The 16,060-nt window shown below is 42.6% G+C and overlaps 1 protein-coding gene across 6 annotated transcripts in view; it reads right to left on the bottom strand.

Moving 5' to 3' along the window:
- Positions 1-16,060, bottom strand: part of LOC137430363 (synaptic vesicle 2-related protein-like) — a 173,349-nt gene that overhangs the window by 74,920 nt on the left and 82,369 nt on the right. For all 6 annotated transcript variants that reach the window (XR_013623870.1, XM_078780603.1, XM_078780606.1 and 3 more), the window contains one exon: positions 15,382-15,507. Coding sequence is in view for 5 of the 6 variants with exons in the window: in XM_078780603.1 (XP_078636729.1) it covers positions 15,382-15,507 (126 nt within the window). In the remaining variant the exon portion in view is untranslated. The remainder of the gene's footprint in view (positions 1-15,381; positions 15,508-16,060) is intronic.

Raw genomic sequence — 16,060 nt, 5'->3', positions numbered from 1 at the left:
TTTACTAATCTCACCAAAGAAGGGTGCTTCTCCATACACATGAGTAGCTAATAAATGCTGATCCTGGAAACCATACCAAATGCCCAAAATCCCCGTATCCCCTCCTTGCCCCCAAAACAGGAAGTGACTCACCACAAACCGGAAGTGTTAGAATTATTTAATTATTTAATTATTTATTTATTTCAAATTTCTAAAATTTCAAAAAAAATTGATTTTCAAAATTTCAGATTTGTCATTTTTCTTGATTTTGCCATTTTAGTGATTTTCTCGATTTTCTCGATTTTTCTCGATTTCATGATTTCCGAATTTTCTACATGTGGCGCAAAGGGCAGATCCCTTTTCCTAAAAATATAATTTCAGAATTATAACAATTAATAAAATAGAAAAATTGAAATTTTGATTTAAAACACAAGAATTATAAAATGAATGACTTCAATGAAAAGGTGAATATTATTATAATTAGGGAATTTAATGCACTTTATGAAAAATTAAATGAACTAAAAGATTTAATTTTGCCTTATGCTGAAAAAGTAAACAGTATTGGGGTAAATAGTATAAGTGTTGAAGAAACATTTCAACATATTGTGACTAGCGATACATTTTTGCATAATACGCGATTAGGATTTTTAATCCAGGAATATAAACGAACCGCCTGTTTAATGAAATTGCTAAACCTAGACTATTCTATGGCGCTCAGGTGGAGATAAGGAGGAAGCACGATTTTTTTTTTTTTACATATGACACAAAGGGTAGATCCCCACACCCCCCTTGTTTCTCAAAATAGTAAATTTTGAAAATAACATGTAATGTTTGGGGAAAAAAAAGATTTCTTTTTTTATGTTGGCATATATATAAAATGAATGAACAGCAAGACAGAATATTTCAATATATACTTAACGTAATTAAGCGTTTGGTTGAGAAACTTCTAATATGTATACACAATTATAATGTAAATAGGGATAACGCACAGGATGAATGATTAAACGGTAATTTTTCAAACCTATATAAAATCGATGATTTTTTTTACACGTGTGAGAAAGTAAGATAAAATTTAATAATCATTAGAACCTTCCAAATTCATTAAGATGTTTAATAGTTGGTTCAAGCAGATGTGGGAAAACCTGTTTGCTTCTAAATATGCTCCTCACTCCAAAATTTTTAGACTATGAAAATGTAATAATTTTCACAAATTCAAGTTTTCAACCAGAGCATCAACTATCACAAGGTTTTAATGCGGGGCTTAAAAAAGAAGATATAATCAGGTTATTTAAACTTCAACACAAACTAAATGAGTACGACATTAAAGATGGAATACAACTATTTTGTGATACTCAACAAAAAGGTAAAAATAAATCAAAACCCACATCGTCTATACCTATAACTTGTATTCTCAGCGATAATAGGGATTATATGCCTTTACCTCAAGATTAAGATGAAACAAAAAAGAACCTCCTTATCTTTGACGATTGTGTTAATGAGAGAAATCAAATGGTTATGGACAGTTACTATACAAGGGGTCGACATTCTTCTTGTAATTGTATTTATCTCAGTCAATCATACTTTCAACTCCCTCACCGCTCAATAAGAAACAATGCTAATACTTTTATTTTAATCAAACTAAATGCAATAGATATAAATAATTTTTGGAGAGATAATTGTTCTACATTATGTAGAAAAAAGGAATTTGAGGGGCATATGAAACATACGGCTGAAAAATATAAATATATTGTTGTTAAAGAAGATGATATAATAACCAATAATTTTCTCGGTTAAATAAAATGAATGCTGAAGAACGAGTAAGAAAATTTAAGGAATATAATCAATTACTTTCAAAAGTTGTTAAACAACAGGAGGGGATAAAGAAGAAACGGAGCCAAAAGCTATAAGGTGAAGACATATTTGAAAGAAAACAAGAGAAGCTTTTAAAACCTATTTTAAAATCTTCCGAACAAAAGGTGGTTTCGTTTCAAGTTCCCGCGATAACATATACTCCCAAACAACATCAAGAGATGCACGATTTGATTGACCTATCAGATCAGGTTCCCGCGATAACATATACTCCCAAACAACATCAGGGGTTGCGAGAGTTGGAGGAACTAGCGGATCAAGAGCTAGGAATTATAGAGGCACAAGAAGCACGCCAACAACTTGAGAAGATAAATCAACCTCCTAAACATGTTGTGAACGCTCTTCCAAACAGAGAATATTCACCAGGTTCAAAAACCAAAACGGGTCTCATTTATAAAGGAAAAGGAAATCAGTTTTACCTTGTTAACGAAACGGTATGGATAGTTAATGATAACTTGACATTCTTAAGTTCTAACAGACCTCATATTAGATTAACTCCCAGATTAATGTTTCTTCTCACAAACACCGGGCTCAGCGGTTCAAAATATTTTGATGAACCGCTTGATTTGGAAAGAGAGGAAGATAGAGAGTATATTGAGTTGCTAAACACGCTCGATTATGAGGCGGATCTTAAGGTTAAAAAAGTAAGAACGAGAAGGAAAAACATATTAAAAATGTTTTAAATAAACTTGGACTGGGTTCAGGCTCCGGTGTTAGTTTTCTTCCGAATGACATCACAATTAGTTAAGAGACTATTACTGTTGTTAGGTACTAGGAGGCGGGAAACAACAATTGTTTTAATGAAACATCAGCCATTCTAGATCAGCTGATGAATATGAAAATAATTAATAAATGTCAATACAAAGATATTGTATCTCACATATAAAAAAATGAGAAGCACAACTCTTAGATTTGATTTTACAGCGAGTGATGACATGGCTTCATTACCATACCCGATACAACTTGATCCCGCAAAAGAATATGAAGCGGCGTTATTGTCTATGGAAACCTATAATACTGTTTATTATCACAGAAAAAAATAACAAGTTTAGTTATAATCCGGGAAGTGGATATAAAACTATAGAAGTACCCCCCGGAGCTTACGAGATTCCTGTACTACTAGCGGTAACCCGTGAAAATCACGGGCATAAATAATGTTTATGTTCATACAAAAACTAACTTGTTAAGAAGTGATTATTACCATAAATCCACATATTTAACTTGGTGCAGCATTTTAGATGCATGCTGCCTTCCCGCTTCCTTTCAAAATAATTGTGTCGGTTGGCACCAACATTCATTCTGGCGGATCTCCTGAATATCGCTTTGTATTCAACTGCAGTATTGTCTTTTATAGTGTGGTTACCGGTAAGTATCCCCTTTACATTTCTGAAAGCATTTATATTTGTATTAAAAGGCGTAGCATGCCTCTCGAGTCGCTGTGCTACCGGGACACATGGGGACGTCTTCGTCTTCGCCTCGGTATCAAGTGCAGCATCTCAGTGTGCGTAAAACAAAATGGCGCAAGTTATTCAAAACTTTTCACTGATTTTCAGCTTTTATTCCACACCTATAGACATTTGGAGACATAGGTATGCTTATATGGAAGGGTTCGTCATAACTACATAGTATCTATCACAGATATCTTAGGGCGACAGGAGCAATAGCTGGAGAGAAGTTCCGATTACAAACTTCAGAAATAAGCGTTTTAATGATATAGATGTTTAGAAATTTCACACGTTATGAAAGAAAAAGGTGATGAACCAAAAAATATTGAAATAGGTACTCAAAAACGCATCAAAATCAACTATTAGACTTAAAAATAATTATAAAATAGATTTAACAATTAATAATTCATTCCGAGAGATGTTAGGTTTCTCCGCAAAAAAATCTTGAGGATAACAATACGTTTTACAGTGATAACGCCGTTGACATATCCTCAGGCATAAATTCGGGATTGATTAACTGTGATTTGGTTGATGGTGCTTTTGACGATGGAGTAAAAACAAATACAACATTTTCATTCAGCGCTTACTCAACCCCAATAGGTTATAAATTCAATATGGAACCAAAGAATCTCTCCTATTTACCCGTCTCACGAAAAACCATTTCTAAAGTAAATTTTAAGATAACCGATCAGGATCACCGTATGGTTTCTTTCAATGGCAAAACTATATCCATCATAATTAGACTATGCCAAATAAAGTGATTAATTGAACATTATATAAGGAATATAAAACGATTAATAAATGAACATCCAACTGTTTTTTTTCTAGAATGTAGTTTTAACACGAGTGATCAAGACAAAAAGAAAACCTTCCAAGAGTTGGCGTTTGGAAAAATAGGTCCTGTATTTACTCGGCAAAGAGGGGAGGTTATGTTAACGTCGAGCAGGGAATTTTTAATTCCATTAAAATTTTCAATGGAAGATAAATTATGTTTTGAAAAATGGTTTTGGCCACCACACTAATTATTCTCGAGTAGAACAAAAAAAATCAAAGCGGATAAATTGAAAAAATGAAAACTAAAATGTTAAAAGTTTTTTATTCGACATAGAATAAAAACACGATGCCTGTTGTGAGAAAACACGAGTTAAGAAAATATAAAGTCATTACAAAAGAGGGGGATGGGATTTGGGAAGGTATGTATCTTTCACCGCACTATAAGGGTGAAGGTATGTATCTTTCACCGTACTATAAGGGTGAAGGTATGTTTCTTGGGAGAGGATACTACAAGCCTAAGAGAGAACGTGGTGTAGGAGACCAATTTAGAAATAAAGGAGATGGGTTAATTGATACTCTAATGGGTATTGGTTCAACTATTCTTAAACATAAAGATCTAATTGGTTCAACAGTTTCTACTGTGGGAAATGCAACGGGTGCTGTAGAGAGTATAAAAGACGCTCAAAAGGAGTCTCATAAATTACAAGCGATCAAAGAAATTAAGAGGTAAAATTGGACTAACTCCGCAAGAAAAACAAGAAATAATTAAGGTACTTGGGTCGGGTTTTCAAAAGTTTCAAATATTTTATTAGTATTACGCATAAATATAATAAATTTATTTATTATATTTTGATATGTTTTTTTTTTTTTTAATATTGTTAATATATAAAGAATGGAGGCGGTTGATGCTATGTATGATTTGGATGATAAGATTATCATTTCCAACTCAACTAAAGAAGAAGATTATTATAAGGTAAATGCCGTAACAGGAACAGATTGGAATACAAATGCAACAAAAAGTTTTGAGATAAATGTGTGTGTGTGTTATATAATATGTGTATGTGTGTGTGTGTGTGTGTGTGTGTGTGTGTGTGTGTGTGTGTGTGTGTGTAATGTTACCGATAGACTCCTAAACGGAGAGGCTCACGAACTTGATATTTGGCACAAACATGGCCATTGAGCCTGGTACGAACATGGTCGACCTAAAAATTTATTTCATAATATTTTTAAACCATATTTTTACCTCAGCGCACTTCAGCGAGGAATATTATGACCGGAATGGCAGAGCAGCGCGCTGATTCGCTCAGAGCGATCACGTGATGTTCCAACATTGCCGCCATAATCTCACAGTTATGCGTTCGCACGTAATTCAGTTTTTTCACATTTAAGCGAGGAACATTGCCATTCACACCACATAGGTTTTTTTTTTCTTTCATCTTTAGATCCATATTTTTAGCCATAATGTAGCGAACGTAGCGTAACGTAGCGTAGCTAACGTAGCGTTAGCATAACGTAGCGATCCTTGCTCAGGATCGTCGTCAGGTTCGCGAGCGAGTTAGCCAAAACGTAAAAGTGAAAATATATCGAATTTTTTATTCATATTTACCTCAGCGCATTTCAGCGAGGAACATTATACACGGAATCTCAGCTGGTCGCAGAGCAGCGCGCTGATTCGCTCAGAGCGATCACGTGATGTTCCAACTTTGCCGCAATAATCTCACAGTTATGCATTCGCACGTAATTCAGTTTTTTCACATTTCAGCGAGGAACATTGCCATTCACACCACAGATTTTTTTTCACTTTCATCTGATATTTGTGATTTATTTCAAACAAACTATTTCCCATCTACACGGCCATGTATTCCTATTAACGTTATGTAAAGTACATAAATTGTGTGGATTACATCATTTGTGGATGTGATCAATTGCCAGTAACCATCTATATCCCTCCCCTCCTCTTCCCTCCCTCCTTCCCTTTCCCCCCTCCCCCTACCCTTACCCTTCCCCCTCCACCCTACCCTCTCGCCCTCCTCTCCCCCCTACCCCACCCCTTCCTCATCCCCCTCCCCCCTCCTTTCTGCCCTACCCCTTCCTCATCCCCCTCCCCCCCTTTCCCCCATGCTCCTCCCTTTCCCCCCTACCCCTTCCTTTCTGCCCTACCCCTTCCCCACCCCCTTTCCCCCATGCCCCTCCCTTTCCCCCCTACGCCTTCCTTTCCGCCCTACCTCTTCCCCACCCCACTCCCCTCCCCCACCCCCTCCCTCCCCCCTTCCCCACCCCCCTCCCCTCCCCCACCCCCTCCCTCCCCCCTTCCCCACCCCCCTCCCCCTCCCCACTCTTCTCTCCTCCCCTCCCCGTTCCCCTCCCACCCTCCTCCCCCTCCCATCCCTCCCCCTCCCCATCCCCCCCTCTTCTCCCCTCTCACCATCCCCCCCCCCTCTTCTCCCCTCTCCCCTCCCCCCCTCTTCTCCCCTCTCCCCTCCCCCCCTCTTCTCCCCTCCTCCCCGTTCCCCTCCCCCCTCCCGGCAATGCCGGGTACTTCTGCTAGTTTGTTATATAATATCAACTTTATCTATTAATATTGTTGAAAAGAAGATCAAATAGCTGTATGTTGAAATATGTTGAAAAAGTCAAAACTTTACATGGGGTGTACTTACTTTTTCACATAACTGTATTAATCAAACAAATCGTGATAAGCTATCATCTTGCATTCTACATCAAAAGCCTTGTACGATTACCATTCGTACAATCCAAAGAAAGGGTGATATAAGAATTAGTGTTTTGCTCACAAAAGTGCAGGCGAAAACGTTAAATAGTACCGGTTCACTTAGTTTTAAAATGTCAAAAACTATGTTGAAGAAATATTCAGTAAAGGAAATAAACGGAGGATTTCTTCCATTTTGAATTCCTCTATTAGGAGCTTTGGCGAGCGGTGTTGGAGCAGTGGTGGCGGCGGCGGGTGGTAGTTCAGTGGCGGTAAAAGCTGCTAACGAAAGGAAAGCTCAACTGGCAGCCCAAAAAGAATTGGAAAGGCATAGCAAGGTGATGGAGGAGAAAAAACGTTGTGGGAGCGACGTAATTAGTGGAAGCGGTGTAATTATAGATTTTGCTGAAAAACTTGAAGGTCTGCCTGATAAAGCGAGATCGGTAGTTGGAGATATGCTTTCTCGTATCACACAGATGGGTGTAAAACTAACTAAAAGGGGTAATGGATTGTATCTTTCTCCTGAATAAAATAGAGGAGTGGTTTAAACATTTTGGAAAGAATAAAACGTCAAATATAGACCTCGGTAAATATAGCAAACAGCTAAACCTCGATAACGTAAGTATTTGTATGAGGGATGAATTAACAAAGCTGCCTAAAAATACAACGAATATTATTATGAATTTAGAAGATAATACTGGGAATGGTACTCATTGGACTTGCATTCATAAATAGCCGGGATAAATATTATTTTGACAGTTATGTGCTTCTGCCGCCTCTTGAAGTAAAAGACTTCTTGTAGCATGTTGTTTTTCAAACATTTCAAGTCCAAGAGGTAAATTCCAAATGTTGCAGTCAATTATGTTTATACGTATTATTTCACCTCGACAATAATGGAAATATTTATATTTTAAATCTTATGTAAAATGACCTACGTTGGAAAAGACGGTTCTATCTTAAGGGGATCTCAAGAGTCGGATGTTGATTTATCAAATTATTATACAAAGGCACAGGCCTAACGACAGAAATATGATATAACTAAAAATATTAATATGAAAAACAATTATAAATTAATCAATTATCCGAGCCCCACAGATGACATAGACTTGGTGAGATTAGGTGATGTATTACAATATTGTTATGTCTGGTGGGGTAGTGATATGTAGAGCAGATAGAGCTGAGTAGGTAACATGCTTCGAGGTGTCGCGGTAAGGAACACTACCTGTAATAAGTTCATGTGTAGGCGTTTTGTCGGGTAAGGAGTATACTTGTGAATCTACCAGGAGGTTCATGTGTTAAGTAGAGTTAGGGATTAAAGAGTAGCGCCCCTGTGTGTCCTCACCTGGTTAGCCAAACCTTTGTCCCTTTTGGCACTGCAGACCAACATAGACATTCCAACAGGTCCTTAGCGCAACACTAAGTAACGCCCTTCCCTGACATGACCGTGAAAGAGAACCGGCAAAAGGAAACCAGGCCAGGACACCGCAGCATGGCCGCCGCCGTTTACTCCTCCGACAGGCCGATCCACCTCGAGTGCCACGTGCTATGACCACACCACAGGCCTGTGATTCAGTGGAGGCCAATGATTGGGTGGCGCACCAAGGCTGACGTCACCGCCGCGGAGTGATACAGGGGGCGGCAGGACTTTTCGTGGAGTTGGCAAGCAGAGGAGTTGGCCAAGGGTCGAGTTCACACAGGCAGAGAGTTGTGAGAGAGTTGCTTCTGGCAGTGAGTCTTGAGACGCAGTAGAGTGAGGGAGTTGCGCAGACAGAGTTGGTTCAGAGCAGTTGCGCGGTAGTTGGTTCAGAGCAGTTGCGCGGTAGTTGGTTCAGAGCAGTTGCGCGGTAGTTGGTTCAGAGCAGTTGCGCGGTAGTTGGTTCAGAGCAGTTGCGCGGTAGTTGGTTCAGAGCAGTTGCGCGGTAGTTGGTTCAGAGCAGTTGCGCGGTAGTTGGTTCAGAGCAGTTGCGCGGCAGTTGGTTCAGAGCAGTTGTGTGGCAGTTGGTTCAGAGCAGTTGCGCGGCAGTGGGTCTTGCACCGAGTGAGTCTTGAGACGCAGTGGAGAGAGGAGTTGGCCAGCAGTGGAGTTCGGACAGGGAGAGAATTGTGAGAGTTGCTTCATTGGCTTGAACTTGGCTCAAAGCAGCACTTGGCGTGCAGTGGACTCGCGCTCTCTTTCCCCCTTTGCCGTTCTTCGTCGTTCTGTGTCCGTGCTCGAGTTGAGGGTCGACCTTGTGTGGAGCTGGCTGGCCTGCGTTGGACGTGTAGTGCCTGGTGCACGGACCTCGTGGGCGGCGAGAGGATCGGAGCTTGGAAAGGGGCCTACCTCATGTGCAAACGATCAGAGCGTGGAGCGGGGCCTGGTGGCGGCCGTGTTACATGCAAGACTACAGACAGATAAGACTGCACACTACATTACCTATCCCAATTACACGACGAACGTGTTCTTTTTATCAATTCATATCCCCTCGTCTCGTTTCTGAAATCTGTCGCGAGTGGGGACGTCCCGATTAGGATATTTGTTACCGGCACATGCTTTTCCTGTCCCACCATTCTTTGCAATAAACCCTTGTATTATTTTCTATTTCCCGTTACACCTGTGCCCGCTTGAGTTAATCCCCTTACAGGACCCTACGTCGGTGCGCTGAAGGTAAGCTTTTGCCGCAGCCTCCATTTTCCTTCTTCCTCCCGCGCGCCATATAGCCGAATCCATGTTTGGGTAGTTGCCTCCGAATAAGACCGTTTAGGCCATCCGCGACTCTGGTGTTAACCGGAGTTGCGCGACAATATGTTCGAAACCTCTGCCACCTCCCCCCAAGCCCCCCCCCCCTCCCACATTTCTCTCGGTGTCTTGCTCTCAAATGTTGTGTTTGTGTCTTTCCCCCTCTCTCCCCATCTTGTGTTCCGCTCCCCTTATTTTATGTTTTTTGTGTCGGTTGACTTTTTGTGTGATTAATGTTAGCTTTCACGAGCCTCGATCTTGTATCCAAAAAAAAAAAAAAAAAAAAAAAAAAAAAAAAATAGAAAATATTTGACAACGTCTTTGAAATGTGCCTAAGACCGGTTGTGCGCACTTGTCGATTTGAGCCTGTATGTCATGCAGAATAATTCAAACCATTGGTGGAGGACAGAGGATAGCCAAACACAAAGTCAGGAATGGGCATGGATAATTTTGACGTAATCCACATTCAAAGTGCAAAATGAACTTGTGCTTAAACTTGAGAAAATGTTGTTTACTTTAGACAACTCTCGGGAGATCTCGCGAGATCACGGCGAGGTCACGTCTTTTCGAAGCTGCTCCACGCGCTCACGCTCTCGAAGCTAAGTGATCTATCACAATCGTGTTTTTGTCGAGACTGTATCTATCTTTCGGTGTGTGTACCTATAGCGTATCTTTTGGAAAATTTTCGGTGCTAATTTTTCGTACATGTATATACAATCGTCGGTTAATTGTATCGAGTATTCTGCGGCCTAGTACTCGTAGGCTTAGACTACCGTACCGTCTCCGACCTTGTGGTTTCGTTTTTCTCTCAGCGATTCGTCGAATGCGCTGAAATTATTTTCGTTCTCTGTTTCGTCCCAGTCGTTCACCCCGTACCTCCTTGTTTAATATCTGTACTCACAAAAAAAAAAAAAACCCCAAAAAATATTTCCTTCCCAGGTCTTATTCGTTTATTTGTTGTTCTTTTTGTTCGTTCGTTCTTCGTTCGCGATCACGCGGTTAGAAATGTATAATCTCTCCCCTGAACAACTATTTTCTCTCATATATTATAACACCCTTTTCTTCTTTTCCTACAAAAGGATGCTTTCGTCTTGCTCACCAAATCTATTCATTCCAAAAAAAATATATAATACCATCTCTTACAGTTCCTCCATTCTACATTCCCTAAACTATCCAGAACTCCACCCCTCCTCCAGTGTCCTCAAACGTATTTTTGACTCGAAGGTCTCAAACTCATTTTGCAAAAAATGTTAGTTTCCCATGAATCGTACACTTTTCAAAATCCAATGTCACCCCTCCCCTCCAAATCCTCCCCATCACCCATCCCTTTCAAATCTCCCCCCTTGCCCCTTCCCTCCCCTCCCTCCTAAACTCCCCCCACACCCCTCCCCTCCGAGACTCTCCCTCGCTCCTCCCCTCTTAGACTCCCCTCTCACCCCTCCTCCTCAAAGCATCCTCCCTGCTTCTTCCCCCTTCCAACTTTCACCTTCATCTCCCCAAACCTTCTGCCTCGCTCTTCCCCCTCCTCAAATAACACCTCACTGTGCCTCACCCAATCTCCATCAAACCTTTTGTCTGCCCCATTCTTCCCTTTCTCCAAGCTATTCTGAAATCTCTGACACACCTTCAACAGCTCTCCCTACCTCTTCCTCCTCTTCCACATCTTACCCTACCCCTCCCCCCCCCTGTTCTGGACCCGATTCTCCCCCTTCCTCTTCATTAACGGTATGGACCTCAAACATCCGGGGCCTTCGCTCAAACTTGACTGACCTCTCCATACATGTTGCTTCTGACAAACCAGATGTGATCTGCTTAACAGAAACTTTCCTCCTTCATGATGTCTCTGATGCCTTGGTATCTCTCCCAGGTTACTCCCTCCTCTGGTATGATAGACCTGAGCCTCGTCCTGGAGGTGGGGTTGCTATCTTTATAAAAAACTCTTCCTCACTCGCCCTCCACTGCCCTCTCTCCACCTCACCCCCAGGAATACCTTTGGCTACGGCTTCCCCTTCGCTCCCACCTTTTGTTCATATGTGTGTTGTACCGTCCACCAAACAGTGATGACTCCATCTACATCTCACTGTCTGAAAATATGGACCAACTTCTATCTACCCATCCCAACTCTCTCTTCCTCATATGTGGTGATTTCAATTGTCACCATGCCAGTTGGCTGGGTGTGGGTACCTCTCTCACCAGCCATGGCTCTTCAGCAAAGGACTTCTGCGACTCACTGGGACTGACACAATCTGTCAATTTCCCGACCCGGATCTCAGTCAACGGAGCATCTTCTCTTCTGGATTTGGTTATGACAAACTTCCCTGAAAATGTCTACTGCTCTTCTTCTGCTCCAATCGGCTCATCTGATCATGTGCTTGTCAAAGTGGACATCTCTCTGACCATTCTCAGAGAGCCTCCTCAGCGTCGACGAGTCTGGCATTTCACTCAGGCCAACTGGCACGGTCTTCAAGCAGCCATCAATCATCTGGACTGGTCTCCCATCTCTACCGCCTCTGACATCAACTCATCCTGAGAATTCTTTCAAAGTAAATTGCTCTCTCTCATGCACAGATTTATACTATCTTGTCTTCAGTTGTCATACCCTTCCTCCCGTCCATGGTACACGGAATCTTGTGGTGAGGCTGTTGCCCTGAAACAACTTGCTTTCGTCTCCTGGAAAGCAAATCCAACGGAAGGAAATCTCATTTCCTTTCACAAAGCCCGAAACAAGTGTGTGTCCACCCTCAGGAGAGCCAGGAAACAATATCTCACCATTCTCAAGAACGAACTCTCTTATCTGTCTCCCTCTTCCAAATCCTGGTGGCGTCTGGTCAAATCTGTTTCTGGTGTTTGTTCCCCCTCCATCCCCTCCCTCACCTCAAACGGCTTAACGGCTGACTCCGCACGTGAAAAAGCTGAATGCCTCAACTCTGTGTTTGCCTCTAAATCTTGTGTCCCAAACCCATCCCTCTCTGTACCCACCATACCCAGTCGTACCCAGCTGCTCCTGGACTCTGTGTCCTTTCCTCCTGACAAGGTGGAAAAGTTTCTGTCAACCCTCGACTCTGATTCTGCAACTGGTCCTGACGGCATCAGCCCACGGGTCCTAAAATCATGTTCTTCTGCTCTTTCACTCCCTCTTTCTGTTCTCTTCACCCTCTCTTTTGCTCAAGATCATCTGCCATCTGCTTGGAAATCAGCCAACATCACCGCTTTGCACAAAAAAGGTGCAAAAACAGATCCCAGCAACTACAGACCAATCAGCCTTCTCCCAATTATCAGCAAAGTCATGGAATCCATCATTGCTTCAGATATTAAATCTTTCCTCTTCTCCAATGGCTTGATCTCTGATCATCAATTTGGTTTCAGACCTGGTCACTCTACTCTGGACATGCTGCTTCTGCTTTCTCAACAATGGATGGAGGTCCTCAACGCCAAACAGGAAATTAGAGCCGTCTCCCTTGACATTTCACGTGCCTTCGATACGGTCTGGCACCCTGCTCTGCTCACCAAACTCTCCTCCTTTGGTATCCATGGAAATCTCCACGCATGGCTGGCGGACTTCCTCTCTGGTCATAGTCAACGTGTGGCCCTGAATGGGTTTCTCTCATCTCCTCTTCCTGTTCAGGCTGGAGTTCCCCAAGGTAGTGTTCTGGGCCCTGTGCTTTTTCTGGTCTTCATCAATGATCTCTCTGCCTCTCTTGAAAATCCTCTCTATCTCTTTGCTGACGACTCTACTCTCTGTCGCTCCATTCCTCATCCCTCAGATCGGCAGTCTGCAGCCTCCTCACTCTCTGCAGACCTGGACAAAATCACAGACTGGTCAAACAAGTGGAACATGTCTTTCAATCCTGACAAATCTCACACTCTTACAATGTCTCTCCGAAAGGACCGACTGGACAACCCTCCCATCTACCTTCTCAACAATCCTCTCCAAGAAGTTCTGTCGCTCAAGCTTTTGGGTCTCACTATCTGCCATGATCTTTCTTGGGATAACCACATTTCCAAGCTGGCCTCCAAAGCCAGTCGCCGACTGGGCATCCTCCGTCGTGCGAAGTCCTTCCTTGGCACACCTGAGCTCCTCACCACATACAAGGCTTTCATCCGCAGCTCAATGGAATACTGTTCCCCCCTCTGGGCTGGTGCTCCTGCCTCACACCTTGCTCGGCTTCACGCTGTTGAGGCCAAAGCTTTCAGAATCATTGGAATCTCCTGCGATGTAGTCAACACCGAGGGCCTTTCACTCACTCACCGCAGGCAGGTTGGTGGTCTTTCTGTCTTCTACCGACTCCTCTCCGGCCTTGCTCCCCCAGCTCTCTCTGTGCTCTGTCCCCCCAATATTCCTTCAGGTCGCACAAGATCTGCCTGCAACCCTCTTATGGTTAAACTGCCAAAGTCTAGGCTCTCTGCTCACCTTCACTCTTTCATTCCCCTTTTCTCCCGCCTCTGGAACAAACTCCCCCACTCCCTTCAATCCCACTCCTCCCTCCAGGTCTTTAAAACAGCTGTTCACCACAATCTCTTATCTTCCCCCATCGAAAACCTTGATCTTTTCTACCCCCGGTAATTCACCCCAGAGTCCTTGCAGTGTTCATATGTTTTATACCTCTCCCACCTCCCCCCAAGTCCTCCCGATGTCCCTGCTCTCAAATGTTGTGTTTGTGTCCTTCCCCCTCTTCCCCCTCTCTTTTGTGTCCTTCCCCCTCTCCCCATCTTGTCTGCCGCTCCCCTTGTTTTTTGTGTTTTGTGTGTCGGTTTTGTGTGTCGGTTTGTCTTTTTGTGTGATTAATGTTAGCTCTTTCACGAGCCTCGATGTTGTATACAAAAAAAACAAAAAAAAAAAACAAAAAAAAACTGTTGAAATGTACTCAAGGCCACAATATTAAGATAGGCTGCATGGGGGCACGATGTAAAAATTGACTTGTGCGCAGACAGACACCTGACAAAATCCTATTCCATCCATGTGAGAGCAGGTGAAGCAAACAGGTGAAGCTAACTGTCGAAAATTGTAATGTTAAAAAGAAAGAAAGAAAAGTAAAGTGAATTATGTCAACAAGAAATACAGGGTTGGGTGCACAGAAACAAATAATCGTTTCACAATACATTCCTCCCTTAGATTAACCAAGCAAGCATACTATACTGGACAAAATGGATTCATTCATGTATATGCCTAAACTGGCAGCAGTTTTCCATTTTTTTCAGGAAAGGGAGCTATAGTAGGGGGGTGGGGGGAGTAAGGGAGGGATTCAACGAAGCCATGGATGCAGCAACCCATTGGTTAAGGCACACGTTTAGACTTTGGTGAGCTGGATACCTGTGTACCGGCACTAATGACAAAGCCAGCTAAAGGTCAATGTACCATTATTTTAGGTAGTAGGTTGTAGACAGCAACCGCCCAGGGTGGTACGACCGTCTTGAATTAGGAGCGTTAAAGTGGTGCCCGGAACCATCTTACACTCAGTGTCAAGATTGCTGGTCTTACTTTCTGGCTCACTCAAACTATATCTACTGGGCTAGCTTCAACCTCTTTCTCACAAACAAACATCATACACTTTTCTTCTCTTTTATTTAAGGCCTGGCCTCGATGAGGGCTATACAGTCCGTGCCTGGAGCCTCCAACATTAAAAAAATAAGATAAAACCAGCACACAATGGCTGACACTAAAGAACCAGCCAGCTCAACGTTGCTTCTGAATGACTTGATGTTGCAACATCCTGCCTGCAATTGTCAGGTTGGGAAGCAAATCTGACCAAACCAGGTCTTCAACCAAATGGACACGATCCCTTCAAACCAAATGGGCTAAATATAATTGGCAAAACCTCAATTCCACAATCTATAACTAGCAATAACAAAGGTTTTTTTTTTTTTCCCAATAAGACCATGTTGACCCTCACAAAGGAAATGAAGAAAATGATGAACAGTGGTAGGGTGGAAATGAAGACGAACCACCTCCAGGTCATGAAGGGAAGGATCAACATGCCCAGGCCGATCATGGTCAGCAAGCCAAAGGACCAGGTCACCTGTGCCAGTCATGCAGACAAATGAGAGATGGAACAGAGAAATATGAACTGCAATAAATAATAAAGTTGGGGACATCTCCTTGGGGTTCTATAAAATAATTATTCTATATAGCATAATCATAAATCAGCTCCAAAAAATGACAGCGTGTGGTCTCATGGATTTCCACAAGTTTTCAACACTATTAGTTAGAGTGGAGGGGTGATATGAATGAGTGGAGGGAGCTGAATGGAGCATGCATTTTCGACATGGAAGAATATACATTGATACAGTAGCTAGTAAAAAACACCCCTACCCCTCAACCCAAACAGGGATGCCAGAGCAGCAGATGGGCAAAGGGGGAGCGGGGACAGAATTGATTTGAGGGGAAAAAAAGAATCATAGAGAAACAAAGGTTCAAAGTAGACCGGTAAATTAAAACGCAAGGACTCGGGGGGGGGGGGGGGGGGGAGGGGGGGAGAATGGGGGGGGGAGAATGGGGTGGGGGGGGGGGGGGAATGAGAAGCATTCTCTTTCACCTGCAAACTCAGGCATACATACAAGATATACCCAAGA

The sequence above is a fragment of the Myxine glutinosa genome, chromosome 6 (assembly GCF_964187855.1).
Source record: "Myxine glutinosa chromosome 6, kmMyxGlut1.1, whole genome shotgun sequence".
In the NCBI taxonomy this organism is placed as follows: domain Eukaryota; kingdom Metazoa; phylum Chordata; class Myxini; order Myxiniformes; family Myxinidae; genus Myxine; species Myxine glutinosa.
Note: the sequence above shows the minus strand (reverse complement) of the source record. Positions and strands in the feature narration are given on the sequence as shown.